The sequence below is a fragment of the Tyto alba genome, unplaced genomic scaffold, assembly GCF_018691265.1.
Source record: "Tyto alba isolate M040663 unplaced genomic scaffold, T.alba_DEE_v4.0 Super-Scaffold_40, whole genome shotgun sequence".
Lineage (NCBI taxonomy): Eukaryota > Metazoa > Chordata > Aves > Strigiformes > Tytonidae > Tyto > Tyto alba.
This window is the reverse complement of record NW_024881316.1, coordinates 24,210,577-24,230,301: the sequence shown is the minus strand read 5'-3', so window position 1 is coordinate 24,230,301 and position 19,725 is coordinate 24,210,577. Positions and strand designations below refer to the sequence as shown.

Sequence of the window (19,725 nt, the reverse complement as noted above, 5' to 3'; positions counted from 1 at the left end):
GTATTCATTGACAAAACACACTCAGCATAAAGAAAAGTGGATTGCCAAAACGTACGGTAAACTACCCTTAGAAAAAAACCTCCTGGCATCTATTACATCATCTGGATTACACAGGTGCATATCCATCTTCTCCCATATTTGGAAAAAAAAGAACTGCATTCTCCATTGAAATGCTTTTAACTTATTTACAGCTAGATCTGGAGAGTTAATATTTATTATCATGAAGTATAAAGCCAAATGTCCTTTTCTTCAGGAGCAACAAAGATTAACAGATTAGAATGTTTTCCACATGTCCATTTTACTGTCAAGAGAATATTAAAGAAGTTTTCCAGCTTCCACAGCTCAGCCAGATGTCAATGGATCCCACAGTGAAGCAAAATTGGCAGAGTAGCCTTCTCATGACCCCGGCATTGTTTTATCAAGGATCAGTTTAAAAGTATAAAGGGCCATTTCTTGCTGAGATCTGTAATGTTTTTCAGCCCTTTTCCCCTGCAATTACACAAAAGTGCTGACTTTGTTGAACTACTGATATGCAGTAGTATTTCTTATGACTTCTCTCACACTGTGCTGTAATTGCTGTTTGTGTTGGCACAAGAAAAGTACCACGTCTTGTTTCCACTGTACATTTCCGGACTCTGGTTTCAGTAACATCAGTGTAGGATATTGTACTGGGCATATGTTTTGTTGTGTAAACATTAACTGGTAATTTACCCTGTCAATCTACACAGTATGGCCTCTAATTACCAGAGGTTGAGGGGCTTCAGATGGACATTTTATAAAATATTTACAGTAGTTATACTGCCTTCTTTTTTCTTTACTGGTATCTGTGTTCTGAAAGTCAAGGGGAAAAAATACAACATCAAAAACCATAAACTAAAACCCAACAACAAAAACAAATGTATTAATTCTTGCACACCTCATTCTCTAGAGGAACTAAAGACTAGGTTTCCAATTAGTTAAGGAAAAGTTATGGCAATATTGCAGTAGAAATTACAGTGTAATAAAGTATTAGATATTTCTGTTTTCTTTCAACTTGATTATTCCCTTTTACATCGTTTGCTACAACAACAAAAAAAGTATATTATGTCTATCAGTATTTTTTTTCTTAAAATTCATTCTCTCTAAATAGCCCCTGAACTTGCAAACAGCTATGCACATGTTTAATTTAATTCAAGACTCAGACAAATGTATTTAACAAATGGGACCACTAAGGTTTTGTTGGAAAATGTAGCATCTACTGCAAAGATTCAGCACCAAGGAGCAACCTCCCTTTAAGAGGTCTGGAATATATGTTTTAGTCATTCATCTATATAACTTCAAGGAAGTAGAACATTCTATTTTGTGCTAAAATGTAATGTCCTAAGTAGAATTCCAGGATGGGATTAAACAATTAATAATTACAGTAATGTGACCAAAGAAGATGCAATCAAATACAACATCTTTTCGGACACCATAGGGAGAATGAATATTTATTTCAAATAAAGTTTTCACCATGATTTTCATCATAATGCAAGAAGCTAAAAAAAAAGTGTGACAGTTTCTCAGCTTCTACTATTCCATTATAACTGGATCAATTTTGTAATATTCATCACATTGCAGTGATTTATCAGATTACAATACCGCCAAAAGAATCCTTCCTTTCAGTACCTTGACTAATTAAGTGGTAGCACTGAAGTGGGGAGCCACAAAATAATATGTCTTATAATTTTTTTTCCCTTACTCTGAATAAAGTTAATTAAAAAAAAAAAAAACAGTTCCAAAGGGCTCATCCAATATATCTGCTACCAGTAAAACCAGAACACTTGTTTAAAAAGGTATTCAACTTAGCATCTTATCTTTTGCTCTAGATGCACATTATATTACTTTGTTAAGTCCACTTTTATTCTGTTTGTTCAGTTTATTTTTCAGAGGAAAAGATACTACATTAAATTAAAAATTGTTACCTATTGTTGCAACTCTTAGAGCAAGCAAAATCTTACTGTTATGAAAGAGATCAGAGAGAAATCTTTCTATAATTGTTTACTTTATGCATTTGAAAGGACTCTGTGTTAAGTAAATCACATCATTTGCCTCTGACAATCTGTCACCGTATAGCACTTGCACTAAGCAACAAAGGAGAAAAAATAAACAGGAAAATATGCAAGCTGGCAAAAAATACAGAGCGTATAAAACTATCATTCATTTATCTTTAAAAAAAAATGATCACAAACTTCTTATTTCTGAAAGCCTGGCTGTTTCAATTTGTACTGTAATATTTCAATAGAAAAAAAAAATATAAGTGACAAATGAATTGACTCAGGAGACTGGTTCAGTATTGCTTCACCACAGCACAGAAAGAAAAGATGATTGTCATACTTTAAGTACTGCATCAGCTTTGGTTTCTGTCTTAACGGAAGAGTCATCTTTGACTTATTCCACTTATGCGAACAGTCACTTGTTCTCAGATGGCTACAAAGATCCACCCAACACAGTCTTTTAGAGTGCGTTCAGTCTGTCTGATCATAAAATCTCTGCAGTTTAATCTACCTTAGGAAACACCCTCAGAGCTTGTTTAAAGCCACCTGATGTATCTCAGCAACAGGAAGTAACTCTCCCTCCTTCATTGTTTGCTGGATGATAACAGAATTGGTTCTGAGGAGCCATAAATATGCAAGAATGGCCAGAGGTTTAGTTCCACCCCCTCAGCACAGCTGTCTGTAGAGCTGCCCAAAAGGAAGGAAGCATCATCCTGTAAACACTGCGCTTCCCTACTGGAGACACTGGGATTTGTGATTTCCCAGGACTGTTCCTGCCATGGCAAACTCCTCTGACCCTTGCTTGGTCTGAAAGTCAGTTTCCATGCAATGCCCTCCTTTCCAGGCAGAAACTAGAATAGACACGCTCACAAATAACAAAAGGTAATGAAAAAAACCAGTCATTTCCAAGTGGCAAGAACTGTAGTGATTCTGTCCTTATTTTAAACTTGCTGTTAAACTTTAACAAAAACTACTTCAGGGTAAAAAAGGAAAGGAAGACATTTCCATCGAGTAGAAAAATAGGTATGTCTAAAAGCCATTGATGATCTTCTAGCTGATGTATATAGAGCCACAGACTCATTAAAGTGCAATATGATTATAGAGAGAATTTCTAAAAACAAGCAACTCTTACAGAAATAAGTTAATCACAAAATACCATGAAAGTTGAATGAGGAATTAAATCCTGAATAAAACCCTGTTTTTAAAGGTACTTAAAATAATTGTATCCTCACCAAAATTTTGGAATTTTTCTTTCACAATTATTTTTAAAATTATATTGAAATATTGTATGTTATTTTTGTCACTGTACCACGTACCTTTTTAGTGAGCAGCATGTAAGCTCAACACAAAGAGAAAGCAAAAGGAATAAGACTGTAGCACAGTCAATCAAGGAGACTAGCTGAAAACACAAAGCTAGATACACAACTACTGTCATCCTCCTATGTTTTAGATTAGAAAGTATCTAAAAGTGTATATCCTAGAATCACCATCATATCTTAATCAGAGGGATGAATATGTGGTCTAATGAACACAAAGTTCATACTGATCTAGAACATGTTTTAGATTACTATTTTTTAAATCCAGACATCGATTTTTGTGGTGTATATCAATTATAAATTTAATTTAAATTGGCGTGTTAGCTACGTCAGTTACAAAGACTGGCCAGCATTCTCCACATTCAGATGCTATAGAGAGCTGCTTAGAGCTTTGCCACTCTTTTATTAATCAAGTTGATATCCTGTGGGACAGCTATTTGCCCTGAACTACAGTGCTCTGGAAAAACTTAGCTGAAATAGTTCTGCTATTCAGAGCAACATGTGCACTTAGATGTGTCATCCTAGTAAAGAGTGATGGATAGTCATGCCCCCATGCCTTGAATCAAAGACATGCAATGTGGGGAGTCCCACCTTAGCTGTAGAGATGGAGGCAGAGTATAGATGTTTAAGGCAGACCTGTAACAGCTCTGCAGTGAAATCCTCAGGGACGGCAGCAGCACATGCAGTGCTGACCAGAACCTCCGAATTTCAGCTCTTGAGGCATCCTCGAATGGCCACTAGGAATGACAGCAAAAATCTCTCTTTTGAGCTGTTAGTAAACAGGAACTTGTGCTCTTTTGTGGCTATACATATCTATATATATATATGACCAATAAACTAAATGGCATCACGACTGGAACACAACTGTCCACTATAACTCTTGCACAGCCCCTGGCACAACTTTGGGCTGGGCCAGGTAGTGCCCTACCAAACAATTTCTGGCACAGTCTGGGAATTAGCACCTTTTAGGGATCATTCACAGTTGTCAGTCTGGAAGTGCTGACCTTATTTTGGAAGGTTAGAATTTTATTTTTATGGATGCAAGCTTTTCCTAACATTTGGCCTTAGTGCCAGAGAGGCCAGGAGGTACTGAGACTAGGAACACTTTAAAGGAGTGATACAGCAACTGCAGGAGTGCAAAGCCTATTCAGACATGCAGTCTCATATATAAAATTAATGTGACAGCTGATGAGACTGAAATTGATGAAGAAATGCACGCTGTGGGAGAGGTGCTGAGAAGGGAGAATGGGACAGTCTTGCAAAGATGGAGCAGTTCTGAGATGAGATGGTTGTGTAGGATACTTATTTGTGGAAATTCCATTTCATTTGTTGTAAAAGCCGGAAGGTGTGTGAGAGACAAGCAAGACATCATAAAACCAAAAGGGACAGGTAACAGCTGTGAAGAACTGGCTTGTCTTTCTGTGAATGAGAGAGGGCCTACATGATGCTGCATAAGGCACAAAAAACAACCTTCAGGGTGATGAAAACTCTTCATTTTCTAGTCATCTTGATAATTTAGACTGATTTTCAGGAATTGAATCAAAAACTGTTGCAAAATAAGTTACCGGTTCAATTTCTGATTGCTACAGGCAGTCATCTCATCAAGCCTACAGCCAGCCATGTAGTCTCATGTAAAAAAAAAAAAAAAAACAAAATACTACCCTTTTTTATGCATGCAATCCAGTTGAGGAACAATAGAAATATGCATGGGGAATTTGACACCAGTGTGCCCTCACTGTACTTTTTATGCATGCTACAGATAAGTGACTTCAGTTTTCTAGTGATATATTTTCACAACTCCTAAAAGAACTAAATATTTATTTTAAATTGGGCTTAGCATTTCAAAAACTATTTTATACTGATTTGTTCTATAAACACCTGAAAACCTATTTTGAAAAGCCCTCTTACATTTCCAGCATTTGGAAGTAATTTGTTTCTAGTCCAAAAAAATGAATGTCTGTCTCTAACAGAAAGAGCTGGATTACTGCCCAGTCCACTTCAGAACTGGATGATGCTGACTCTTAGACATTTAAATAGTCAAGTTAAACAAGACACAGTTGGGATGATAAAAGGAGGTCTGTAAAAAGACTATTGCTTTGGCCATGTGGACTTACAACTATCAAACAATGACTAGGAAAATAGTGAAAGAGAGGAAAAAATTAACATAAGTGCCAGGGAAAATATTAGGATTAGGTGAATGTAGGAGCACAGTATCCGTTCACATCATTCTCCCTTCTTGCCAGTGAGCTGCCAGCAGGATATTTACTCTGCTTAAGCACTGACAGAGGCAAAGAATGGCAAAAAGGCATTACAAGTGAGAACAAAGGAGAGGGGAGGTAGACACTAACCATCTGTATGGAGTATTATCCTCAAATGCGAATATAATCTGCTGGGTTTGTATCTAAATTATATTCTATGCTATTTTGTGTAAACCTTGTTTGTAAGCACAACTTTGCAGGCCTCTTATTAGCTGGCAAAAGGTGAAATAAGACAGAATTGTCATCTCGTATTCTATTAATACTAATTCCTTTCCCTTTGACAAACTATAGTTCCAGATATGACAACTAAAGAATAATGCGGCAGAACAGAATCTGATGAAGACCAAGGAATCACTTAAAGTGAATTCCCTGAATCTGTTTATGTTTGCATGGGAAGAAGTGCATTCACAAGAGGAGAAAGCTGTACAGTAATGAAAGCAATACTAGAATGCCTTCTAGGTAGTGGTCAACCAAATCAGCACGGCCTTAATGCTTCTAGATTTAATGAATCAGAAAATGATCAATGAAGATGAAATTGGAATGTACCACTGACACTGAAGAATGAAATGTGAAATGAACACCACTTACAGGATGGGAAACTCAGAAATGAAAGCATTTAAGATGTGACTAGGAAAGCCACAATAAAACAGTATTCCAAGAAAAAGGTAGAAGTATGCAGGAAGGATGCAAGTATGGAAAAAGAGAAAAGAGTATAGAATATTTGGGCCAAATTGATTCTTTCTGTAAATCCACATCTTCAATGCAATTAGTACAGAAATTATCTTTGGCTTTAAAATAGAAAACTAAAACCACTTCAGATTTTATTTCTCTAGTTGCTGCAGTGATTACTCCATCCATATTCCATTTAGACCGAGGGTGATAAATCTGTATGGACTTGCTGAGATATAGAGATGTGTATATTTGCATGAGAAATTCAAGGTTTAAAATGTTTTAATAGACACTTGAGGTTTGATTGTAAGCCAAAGGGAAGTTGTGTCTACTGCTCCAAGTCAGCCCTAGTGAGGGATTTTGGAGATGAGAATAATCTATAGCTGATGAAGGATCCCTTTGTCTGATTAGTATCCTGAAACAGACCTAGACTTGAGGTTTGTTGGTTCAGTAACTAGGGTTGAAAGCTTCTGAAATTCAATCATCATATTAGAGGCAGCTAGAACAATGTAGATTTCTATTATTTGTTAATAATTTACAATATACTAAATTTCATTTAAAATAAAAAACAAAAACCACGAAAACATACAGGCTACCTGTTGGTATATGCATGTAAATACATCTTTGCCTCAGGAACTCTGGCTGCTATTTCAGTATACAATAACAAATATATTCCCTTTGCTATCCTAACAAGTTAAAAAAATAAAAATCTTGAAAGACAGTCTAAACTTTTTTTCCCCTAATAATAGTGTAACAGTTGTAATAACAGCAATGAGGAATTTATTTGTGAACTATCAGACTATCAAGTTTTTCTGAAGCATAGGAAGAAAAGTCAAAAAATTTCAACTCCTCAGAAATTGCACACTATGCACATCCTGCAAAAAGCAGTGGAAAGCAGTAAAAATAGGGTTGCTACTTCTTTTGTACTGATCTAAGAAAAGAGCAGGATTGGTACTGCCTGTTCATTTGCTTGCTTTCTTACTTTGCTGAAATGACAGGCAACAATGTAGAACCAGTACCCATAAAAAGGCAAAAAATAATAAATAAAACAAACAAACATACAAACAAAAACAAAAAACAAAACCAGAGAAAGTACAGGAAAACATCTCTTGATTTTCACTATGAATGCCTATGTTTTCATTTTCTTCCCATATGTAGGTCTGATTTATTCATTTGTGCAGTATGTTTTTTCACTCACAAAAGTAACTAGCTGACTACTCACAGTAGCAATATTATTTGATAAAATGCAAGTGTTTCTCTACTTCCCTAAAGCACACACCCTCTTTTAAAGTTTTCTTCACAGAAACCTTGCAGTCTGCTACCTTTTCACAATTCACCTGCCATTTTCCCCCTAACTTACCTGCTTTCAAACACACAGCCTTATCCACCTCTGTCTTGTTGGCTTTCAGTCTTAAATAATTCTACTCACTCTTTTCTTTCCTAATATCATGTACTCCTTCAGTTTAAACATCTGATTTTTTTAATTGCTAGCTTTACCTAAGTGCTATGTTGTTTCCATGAGGAAAAGGGAATAAAAGGAAACAGAAACAAAAAAGCAAAGTGATGTTTTCTAAAGAATTTTGTGTTATTGCTAACAGCACTTTTACTTTGCTGACAAATAAATCAACAGTATTGCTTACATTTTTAAACCTAGAAAATGCCTGGTAAGTCCATAGGATAAATTAGTTCCTAGAGAAATCCAAAAGTAGAAAGCTCTAGGAAGACCCTTATTTAAAAGGACAGGCATGGTGTAATAAACAATGTCTTGCTTTACCTAAAATTATGTGTATTCCTATATGCTTATTTTTGACCACAAAATTTTTCTTTTGCATGTTTTAGAATATTACACAGATTTACACTTACAACTAGTGCTAGGTATCCTGTTTATCATAATGGAAATCTACAACTTTAAAAGTTTAATATCTACAAGTTAGAACAATTGCCCTGGACACGAGCATTATGATATTGCAAATTATTCATTTAAGCAGGAAAACCTGTGACCCACAGGCCAATAATTCTACAACCCTGCTGATCGGTGCTTTCCAGCTTGAAAAAATTCTGTTTCATAACTCCATTTGTTTCCTGCCATTTAGCCAACTTTCCACTTATTACATGCCTCCACGCCTTAATATTAATTTCCAGTGCAGAACACTGTAAAGTGTTTTCTGAAAAATCAAAGCGTATGATGGCCACTGTATATCCTTTGTCTTCTTTGGCAGTGACTGCCTCAAAGGATTCCAGCAAAATACTGAAGCATGACCAGCCCTTCCTGAATCCCATACAGCTATTCTCAGTCAAGCTGTGTTTTCTAATGTTTCCCTGTATGAACCTTGAAATTAGTTTCTGGAGATCTTTGTTAATTTTTCTGCAGTTTCCTAGCGTATCTTCGTAAACAGCAGAGGAAAGTAAACTTGTGACGTCTGCCAAAACCTTCCCATTTCTACATGTTTCTTAAAACAGGAATGAAAAAATACTAACATTCTTCCAAGATCCCAAAATATGTGCATGCTTCATACAAGAAGTCTTTCCTACCTTCATGTTGTACTACATAAATTCTTCAGTGTGCCAGGTTGTGCAGAGGAAAGGAAGTGGAGTGTTACAGAACTCTGATAATTTGATTTGGCTTGTATGTGTTTTGATCACTTGCCCAAACATATACCTCAGCTTTTTTAATCTCAAAATTACATTCTATATCAAACACTATTCAGTTTCTAAACTTCAATTTCAAAAATAAATCTTAAATCTAGACTTCATAAAAATAATTTGTACTTGTCTGATACTCTCCACTGTAGATTTTTTTTAGCATTTCACAAACTAAAGAGATGAGTCTTATTCCTGTTTTGCAAATAAAAAATTGAATAAAAGTGACGTGCAGTGACATGACAAATCAGGAAAAGACAAGCCAAGATGTTATAGTTCCTGCCTTCTGTACCTCATTAATTTCATACAGTACCTCCCTATTGGCTTAAAAAAAAACTGTCTGTAGTACAGTGTTTAAATATTAACTAAACTATCATGACTAGTTTTGCTCTGTTAAAAATTAGTTTAGATGTAAATAATTTCATTGCCAGGCAGTGGGTACCCCAGCACACTGCTGATAATAAAACAAAATCCTAGTGGTCTTTAATGTATTATTCAAGCAAGAACTTTGGCAGCCCGCTACATACAAGTTCATTTCCTCAATTACTACATAGCTCCCCAAAACCAGTATTTTTTAATTTCTGCAGCTACAGACAAATATGGTTAGACTGCCTTTGTCAGCTAGAAAGTTCACATTCACTGTTACATGAGAAATTCCTAGCTCAAGCCTAGCTTGATGAGGACATGCAAAGCTTCATACTTTTGCATGGTTGCTTATCTATCTTCTGTACTTTATAATAGAAGTGTCAATTTATTCTACTATACTATAGCTGTGAATGATTTTGCTTTGCAGGGAATTAAAAAGAGGTCATTTCTTACAAATAAAAAATGAGGTGGTGTTTTTTTTTTTTTCCTTTCTTGATACCATCTTGAATGTTCAATTTTAGGTTGCTAATGAGTTAGACAGAGAGTTGTGAGATGTAGATGTATAAGCACATTTATGATCCTGGCCATCAAGGAGAAGTTGTTGAAGTACCAACAAATCACCAACAGAAATCCTAGAACAATTTATATGTGAGTAGTATATACATGTAATTGCTTTCTTCCCATTCAGCCTCCCACCATTGGTACCCACAGCCTCGTGCCATTTTACCATTATTGTTTTTTATCACTTCTCTATTCAGATACTCTAACTTGCATGGCTTCTAGCTGTACCTACTAGTCGTTCACTGGGATAAGGCAGCATGAGCCCTGCATCATTGCAGACATCTACTAAAATAAGCTGGACAAATCAAAGGTGAAAACTGACTGCAGACACAAATACTAAGTGAAATATTCTTACAGGTTCTGTATTTATTTGGAAACTCATCATTATGGGTATATTCTTCTAGATCAGTTAGTCACAGAAATACAGGTCTAAAAACTGAAGAGGACAGTGGCAGTGAAAGTAGTCTGGCACCTAACAGAGATGTTTAAGTTCTGTCAGACACAGACACCAATTCCTCAGGCTGATTTCTGGATTCCTTTTTTGATCCAACAGAGTTCCCAGTGCAGAACTGTTAGGGCTTTGTGTACACCCAGATTCCAGGAAATGCTTTCTACATTTACCTGAGTAGCGATACCTTGCCTCTCTGCAGGACAAAGCCTCCAGCTGAGCTCCAAGATCAAAGCACGTGAGACCTGCTAACTCTCACAGCTGCTCTATCTCCCAGCTCAGCACCCACTCCCACTACCTGCCATTCAGAGCCTTCCTTAAAGCTCAAAATACTGGTTGCTAGTCCCTCCCCTAAAGACTTGACTGTCTTGAGCAGCAGCAAGGATAAACTGCTCATAAAGGAAGGCAATAGAGGAGCCAAGAGTCACAGCTAGGCAGGTGCAGAGGCAACCTTACCAAAAAAGAGCCAGGAAGTCAAGTCAGCAATTCAAAGTCAGGATCAGGTCTGGAGACAGACAGTAATCAGAGTCAGTTACAGATCAGCCAGGTCTGAAGCTAAGCCACTAAGCCAAGCCTGTGAGTGAGGATGAGGGTGAGAATCAGGGAGGTACAAGACTGGGAGCAAACACAATTGCAATGCTGCTGCAGAGTAGCTCAGGTGGGGGCAAAGCACAAGAGCTTCAGGTTTAAAGCCACCGACAAATGGAGGGGGTGCCCCCACTGAGGCTCCTAAGCAGCAAGCAAGCCCCAGACAAGAGATCTTAGCAGGAAGCTAAGCAGCAGCTGAAAGGGGTCTTGACAGCCTGACACTACAGGCAAGCTCAACAGCCACAAACAGCAAATTACATATTTGAAAAAAAAAAAGAAAAGCTAGGTACTTACATCTAGGAGCTGGTTTGGGGTGGAAAATTCATCTCACCTAAGGCTTCACATAGAAACTCACATGAACCATGGAGGAGAGAATTTTAAACACAGTCTTTTTCAGCTGCTTAACTTAGGCTCTATCATTTCAGGCTGCTGGCCATTGTGAACTCTATTCCTGTAACATAACAATCCTTATGAATCAATAAAGCATGAACTTCAGCATCTATGTTCAGACTCCTCTCCTGGTTCTGGCACTTAAAACCTAGTTATATCAACACTGAGTTCCTTTGTGTGATCCTAATCATTACTACATAAGTAAACTGGATGCACAAAAATATTGCAAGTTGGTTAGTCTCTCCAGCATGCACCAAATGGGCTAGAATCTATTTAGTTACGTGATGAAAGGAAGAGAAGGAAAAGGTCAGCCGTCAGCCATTCCTATTTGGATTTAAAAAAAAAAAAAATTAATCTTTAAAATTCAAGGAATAAATGAAATATTAACTATTTTGCATTCTCTGTAAGGGGATCTATTATAATGTTTGTAATGAAAACCTGTATTCACAAATTTGGATTTTGCAGTCTGAACCTTGAAAGTCTAATTAGAGGCTTGTCAAATTCTGTTTCTGATAATAAAGTGGATTTTATTTCAAAATTCCTGTTTTATGGAAGAAGAAAGCAGTAATAAAAAGTAATTTGTTTTGACAAATCATCAGTCTCATTTATCTCATTGTGTCCAATAAGGTGGAAATGATTATACAAAGTGGTAAAAATCCCTGCTCCCTGTAAGTAATTTTTTTTCTCTAAGTTAGGATTTGATGCCAGTAGTGTAGGGATCAGTTTATATTAATGAATTACAACAGTGATTTGAATTTGACAAAGTTCTATGGGATTACCATGCGATTGTTTCATTCATTGAGTTATCACTGCCAGTCAAAACTCCTTTTTTGCCTCTTAGCATATTCTTTCTCATGTTCAGATATGTGCTACGAAAACAGACAAAGCTATTTCTGGCAACTACAGAAGCCATGGAAGAAAAGAGTTCTGTATCACTTCTATTAAAAAACTCCCCCTTTCTTACCTGATATGCATACACTATGGGAGTCAATTGTCAAGGTAACCCAAATCTCCTCAGATCAGTGGTCTGCCTTCTTGGGGCCCCTCCAACACAGAAGTTTCCTGACCCATCTTTTTACCTTTCCTTAGAGGTCTGTAACAATTTCCTAGAAATGCTTTACTACTACTTTTAGCTACATTTTGTGTTTGTCACATTAGCTAACCCACATACGTAATTTTACTCAAAATAACATAAACTCTAATTAGATCACCACACCACTTGCCACACCATTTGCCTCTTTGGTAAATTATATACTCTGATATTTTTATATTAAACCATTTAACCAAGAGCCAGTTATGTTTCTACTTTAAATGTTTATTGTTTTGTTCTGAAGCATCGCTTCATGTTCCTCACATTTTTACACAGATTCTCTTCATAAAAGAAAGTGAATTTCCTTTCTCTAGGCAATGCATTCTATAATTCACTTCACAATTTAAAAAATTACTAATACTTTAGAAGTTGGCTAATCTCTCTCCCATCTTTCACTACCTATCCTTTTGCTAAAACAACACACATAAAACTGAATACTAAAATTACAAGACTACTTCCCTGCTAATTTCTTATACAGATACAGCCTGTCAGTTCTAGATGACTTTGGATCAGCCCCAAACAAAAGAAAATATTCCGGGTAGTATAATCCTTCATGGAACAATGTGATCTGTATAAAAAATCACTTACTGAATCACCAGCACCTCTTTCCACTCCTAGGAGATCTCCCATAGAAGCAATGCCTGAATTAGTGCAGAGTGATTTGTGGCTTTCCAGCTGTCATTCATTAATTCTTAGGAAATACAATATACAATACAATAGTATTCAGTCTGAGGTTGTAGTCTGCAAAAGGAAGAGTGTAATTTGCCTGTTGAATGTTCTTTAAACTTGTTTTCAAACAATAAACATAGCCCATTATTTCTATAACTCCTCAAACACATTTCACTCCCAATGAAATACTGTGTCGGTCGCACAGACCCACAAAGGAAGAAGGGTAAGGAATTTGCGTCTGTGGGGAGTCTGGTCTATGAAACGAACGGCTGAGTTGAAGACAAGGGGTTTTACTCCAGTATTTTGCCATTCATGTATCTTTGGCAGAGAGGAAAGTGCCTGATGGCAGGGGCACAAAGTGACCTGGGCACTCTGATCCACTGGCTTTGGCACTTTACCGTCCAGTTGACCTGTAAAAGTTGTCCTGTGTTAGAAAGAGTATTGCTCAGCTATAATTCGCTGCTAGCTGCCCCGTTTCTTTGACCAGAGACAGGAGAGGATGTTGTGACGTGCAAGCTCTGTTTGAGGATCCAAGAGCCTGGGGACCTCCCTTTAGAGCGAGCCAAGGAGCTGCTTGCAAAAAGCCAGTCAGAGAGACTGTGTCATGCCTGCTTCATCAAGGACTTTTGGCAAAATCTATGACAAGTTCTGCTCAGCCAAAAACACTGCACTTTTAGACATGCACTGTAGCAGAAATTGAGCACATAGGGAAGTTTTCTGGTGGGTCTCAGGCACCCCTGGCTTCCCAGAAATCTGAGAAGGTTGCACGGGGATTTTTTTTTCAGGTCTAATGCTCTCTTGAATTTACATGCTAATTAGCCTGAACTGCACATTAAGTACCTAAGAGCTTTCTTCCCCTTTAACTCCTACATAGTTGATTTAAGAAGTAAATAAAAAGATAGGAGCAGGAGGCAAACCTGAAACAAGAATCACTTACAGCAAATACGAGGGTTAACAAAGCATAGCCATTGTTCAGTGTTTAGTAGGCAGCATGACAGCAATTATTTTAAGGAAGGATTTGAAAAATAATGCTTCAAGTATTTTTATGGCGAACTCCTCCCATGCTCAGGGGTTTTCATACTTTTAGCTATTACATCTGCAACTGAAGCTAACTGTGAAATTAACAATTTATTCATCCCGTGGTACATACATTTGCAACAGTCAAAGTGAGTAAGGGTCAATAGTGAACACTGAGAGTAAACGTTAGAACTCTTTTTACCAGATTTTGTCATTCCGTATTTTATCAAATACCTTCTGAGATTCCCATACTGAAACACCTTCCTGTTCCTTCTTGTTGCTTATATCACAAATACTGTTAACACACTGCTGTTATTTCTAAACAACACAGTAAGAGCTTTGCCAAAATAACAAGCAGGGAAAAAGGTAAGTTGACCTTAAAAATGACTGCCTGAATTGAAAGGAAGAAGAAGATGCCATTAAGTACAAAACAGAACAATAAAGACCTACAGTTTGTAAACAGCTTTTGATTCTGTAACATTTAGTAAAATAAGTCTCCTTAGGAATGCATGTACACATTAAGATATTTTTCAAAATTATGTTTACAAAAACTACATCAGAACTTGTAGTCTGTTTCTTGTATTGTGTCCTATTCTTAAAATATATATTATCACAAAGGAAAAAATATATCTTATGGAATTATTTTTTTCTGATTATTTAGCCACAGATTTGAAAGAAGATTAAATAGGATACAGAGTTGTTGCTAATCTTATTTGGAAGATATAAACCAAAAAGCATACCAAGGGCATGTTAACAATGATAAAATTATCTAGACCATTCTGCATGTGTACATAATCACCCATTATTTAGATCTATCCATCTGAAATCAAGATGTAATTATGCGTTATTCTATTTTATACTTAGACACCTCTATGAAATAGAAATTTTAGTTTAGTGAACCATGAACATACAGATGTTCCTAAGAAAAGTGGAATCTGAGACACCAGAAAAAAAAAATATTTTATCTCCCTCATTCATCCAAAATCAGTGGAATATAATAATCACCACTGTTTCTTAGTGATTCTGTATGGAATTGAAGGTAATAAGTAGATAAGAATTGACATTTTCTTGCAAAAGGAACAGCAGTAATACCTTTAGACAATCCAATATGTGAGCAATACTTTCTGAAAGTTTAGTGAGTGCCTCTTTCCTTTTTTAGTAATTTCTCTATGGCTGAAATTTTTTTACATTGTGCATTTGAATTAAACTAAGACTACAACTACGATGTCTATAAAATGAGAACCTGTGTTACCTGTATGGCTGTGAGGATATTGGCTAATGCCTGGCCATAGGTGTCATGACAGTGAACAGCAAGAGCACTCAGAGGAATTTCTTTCATAACAGCTTCCAACATTCTTTTCATACTTCCAGGAGTCCCCACACCAATTGTGTCCCCCAGAGAGATTTCGTAACAGCCCATACTGTACAGCCTCTTAGATACCTGATTAGGAACAGAAAAACATGAAAAGGTCAAGATGAAAGAATATAAAATAAGGTCAAGAACATACATCAAAAAGGATACACTTCTGTGTAGGTTTCAGGTTTTGATGTACCAAGGTGGACCTATGTATCAGAAACCCTCTATTCATTCTTGAAAATTGTCACCCAAGAAGAATGTCCCATAGATCCTCTTATTTTAAATTTATAGTTCTGCTTCTGTACATGGAATAACCAACCAAGCCAAATCCATCAGGAACTTGCTTTTTGACTCTCCCAGATTCCAAATAAGCAAGATTTTACACTATGAATTAAGTTTCTGTCAAGCCCTTTCCCAACATCTTCCTCTCTCTGGGGATTTCCCAGCTGTTTGGTTTTCTCCGTGTACTTTTCAGCTTACAAGTTGTGCAGGGTAAAGACCTGCCCTTTTGTTTGCTTATTACACAGAGCCAAGCACACGGCTGAACTAAGGCAATAAATAATTAACAAGACAACTGATTTTGCTTTCTCTTGGCAATGAAAACATCAATGAATACTGAAGTTTTAAGATGTGGTAGTTAATATTAATTTTGCTTGCTTTTCATGACAGCAAACATTAAAATGCTAACAAAGCTAAACTGTAACTAAATTAACATTCTAGTCTTTAAGTTTTAAATTTTTTCTTAATACCAAACAAAACCGTATACAAATAGTTCTTACTTATGTAAGCAGAGGCCTAAATGTTTCTGGAATTACATTTTTGGGGAGTTCTTTGTACGAGTAAGAGAATCAAGGTCTGGCTGCGTAATGTTTCTATGGGGAGAGACATACACTCAGAAGCACAAAATCATGTTTGCACCAAAAATATTGCTTTAGAAGCTGAATGTAGGATCTTTCCATCTTAGTTTTGTTTAATTTATTTGGAAAGAGTTTAATCTTATTTTCATATGCTGAGTATGTTTGTCCCCTTTAGGATTCCCCAGTGTGTATCAGCAATCCTGAAAGGCCACTCCACTGGAATGGAATCCCAGTCTGGAAATTAACTGTTTAGAAATGAAGAAGTACAGCCCTTTTCCAAGACATCTTCAGTTGCACTGCACTATGCTGTTAAAGCAATTCCAGGACATCATCAGTGGGATTGCTGTGAATATGTCTGAGGAAGCTGACAAAGTGCTGCACCAGCAGTCTCAGAAGTGCTGGATTAATATTGATGTTCACTTAATTCAAAGAACAGCTGAAAAATAACTTCAAGTAGTCTGAATTGTTCTGCTTAAAGCTTGGAAGTGCTATGACTACTGCAAATGTACTAAAACTCTTTGGGCTTTTAAGAGCCCCAGGTTCGTATCAACATAAATTCAATATACACTTTAGGAAAGTGACATTCGCCAGATTGCAAAAAGGGATTCTATCTCACAGCATATTTTTATATCATCAACACGTGGCAGGTGTTTCAACTGGACTACTGTTGTAAGAAAAAAAAATCTTTGGCAGTGGTGGATTACCTCTAGTTAATCCCCAAACCTCAGTTTAAGATCAGGGTAAAGGAAGTAAACTTCATTTTTTTCTCATGTTGTTTTTAATTCATGATTCAAAGTTTTTCTAGATGAGCATTTTAATGACAATAAAGACTATATAAATTGCTAGAACACATACTTCACTTCTTTCCCCTGCTCAGTCCTTAGGTCTTTCAGCTTTCTGGAAGATGAAAGAAGAGAGGGGGAAACTACTAACAAGCTGAGCATCATCACTGACTTGTCATGATCTAACCTTAAACTGACCCTTAAAAAGAGATCTATATTTAATTTCAAGAAGAATGCCTATGCTTGGAAGATGAATGGGAGTTTTTCATACCAAATTTTCTATCCTACCATAGTAGGAGGCAGCCCATTAGTTATAGTTTTGTAAGTTTTCAATGTGGATTTTGGGGACGAGAGTGGGGGAGAAGAGAACACACTGTTTTGTCAGTGTAATCAGGATGTGACTACGAGCTTGCAGCTTTGTTGATTGAACAGGGTTGTGTTCTGCACCACTGAGCAGTTTTACTATGTATGAGTCTTGTTCTACTCTCCTACTTCCCTGACTGCATTGATCAAAACGGGAGTTGGTGACCCAACACTGCAACCCCTTATGCATGTGAACAATCCTACTGCTGGAAATAATGTCTAAAACTGTACTCTTAAACTGAATACAAAAGGTCATAATTGAGTTACAGATTATTTTAAGCAAATAACAACATAAAAACACACTGCAGTCCTTGTGCTGTAAGGGAAATTTTGTAATAATCCAACAGCATTCCAGTAAGAATAGGCACATTTTCTGTAGCCTGATCATCCTGTATTCTGGATAATACTTACATGGATTTACTGCTCTAGGTTAAAAGAAAGCTAAGGAGGGAAAGAAACAGGCAGAAAAATAAAAACAGCCAAGTATATGACTGGAAGACAATGGATAACACAACTGGCTTCAAGTATGTTACACAGTGCTTCCAACAACTTTCAAGTCTTATTTGCCTAAGGTTGAAATTCACAAACCACGGGATGATAAATGGTTAAACAGTGACTCCATTTCAAGAAAAAGCAGAGTGATAAAAAAGGACTACACAGTTTATTTTAATAGATGAGAAATGTGGGGGTTTTTAAATAAAGGACTATATGGATGTACCAGATGGATTCTAGAAGTCTAAAGGCATCTGAAGTTTGAACTCACTGGGTAACTATGTATAAAACAGTCATGTACCTAGTAAGCTAGAAAAGCATGTAATCTGGTTAATGAGTCACCTCTCCTAATTGGTTTTGCTTTAGCTAAAAAATCTTTTGCTTAAACAAAAAAAAATATTGGTCACTGTCACTGACTGCAGAAGAAACAGTCTAAACATCTCAATCATAGCTGCTGACTGTAATTCACAGTCAAGGGAGTCACACACTACCATCACGAGAAAGATGATGACCAGAGAGGCAGCTCTCTGAAAGGATTTAACAACACGGCCTGTAATTTTGATAATTCTGATTCAGCAAAGGATGAATACATGTGTTTATGTAAAATCCATTAACAGCTAATCACATGCTTCTATATAGACATCAGTGCTTGCTGAATCAGGGCCTCAATAACTTTAACAGGACAGCTTTTATTCTTAAACACATACATGATGGTGTATGGGTACACAGGAAGACACCTACTAGGATGAAAACAGAAAATAAAAATATCTGTGTGAGTAAAAGTTTGCAGGTTTGGAACGTTAAGTAGTACTCCCACCGGCAAACTGAAGAGGAGCAGCTCTTCTGTGCAAGGAGTAGTTGCAAAACAAGCAACACATGGAAAGAAGCCTGTTGGAGAACATGATATTGCAATAAGCAATTTACCAACAGCACTGCTGAATCTGTCATCACTGCTCTAACTAAAGCTCTGTCACTTCTAACTTTCACTTCATATTAAACCAAATTAACTTAGTAATACTGAGTAACTTCCAATTTAGCTATTTTTTTCAAATAGTGTGAGTATATGTGGCTGCTGTGGGAGAAGTATTATCACAACCGCCATCTGGAATGTATACAAGAAGATGCAGGAGAACTGGACCTGAAAGTCACACATGCAGAATGCAATATATCAGACAAATGCTGACTAGCTGCTAGTGCTACAAATAAATAAATAAATAAAATGTGGTTTGGAGATTCTGCTAGATCAACAAAACTAGGTGATTAACTGTAACAGAGAAGACAAGTCTCCAGAAGGAAGGCCAGCGTGTTCTGCCTTGTGCCTCTTGAATTCTCTCCACTTTCTTCTCTACTGTCCATTTCAGTTTTCATGCCCTCTTTGCCGTTCTGCAAAATTTAACACTTCCGTTTCACTCATCTCTTTCTCTGCTGGAAAAAAAGGCTGGACTAAGACATTCATCTTTCTTCTCCTTTACCCTAAACGGGAAAAGGGAGTGGGGAGCGAAAATGCAGCTTATTCCACCATAGCAGTAGAGCAAGTTAAGTAGCAGCAAATCACGTTGGGGATGAGTTTTGGTTCATATGACACTCGCTAGAAGCACAATGTAGCTGCAGAGACCCTACCAGCTGACAGGACAGTATGCTTATGCCAGCAGAAAATGGATTTAAAAGCAGATACGCTTTGCAAGAGGTTGTGCTGGAAATCACTTCATACACCATGGTCCACTGGCATATATGCTTGAGTATATTTCCTTAAGCATTTCCTTACCTTCTTGTTGGAGCAAATAGCACATAATATTTTTCTTCATCACTGATAACATTCAAAACATACTAATTTCCTTAGATTTGAC

At 36.8% G+C, this 19,725-nt stretch overlaps 1 protein-coding gene across 2 annotated transcripts in view; it reads right to left on the bottom strand.

Annotated features, from left to right (window-relative positions):
* Positions 1-19,725, bottom strand: part of HMGCLL1 (3-hydroxymethyl-3-methylglutaryl-CoA lyase like 1) — an 88,262-nt gene that overhangs the window by 20,559 nt on the left and 47,978 nt on the right. For both annotated transcript variants that reach the window (XM_042803572.1, XM_042803573.1), the window contains one exon: positions 15,280-15,468. In XM_042803572.1, the coding sequence (XP_042659506.1) occupies positions 15,280-15,468 (189 nt within the window). The remainder of the gene's footprint in view (positions 1-15,279; positions 15,469-19,725) is intronic.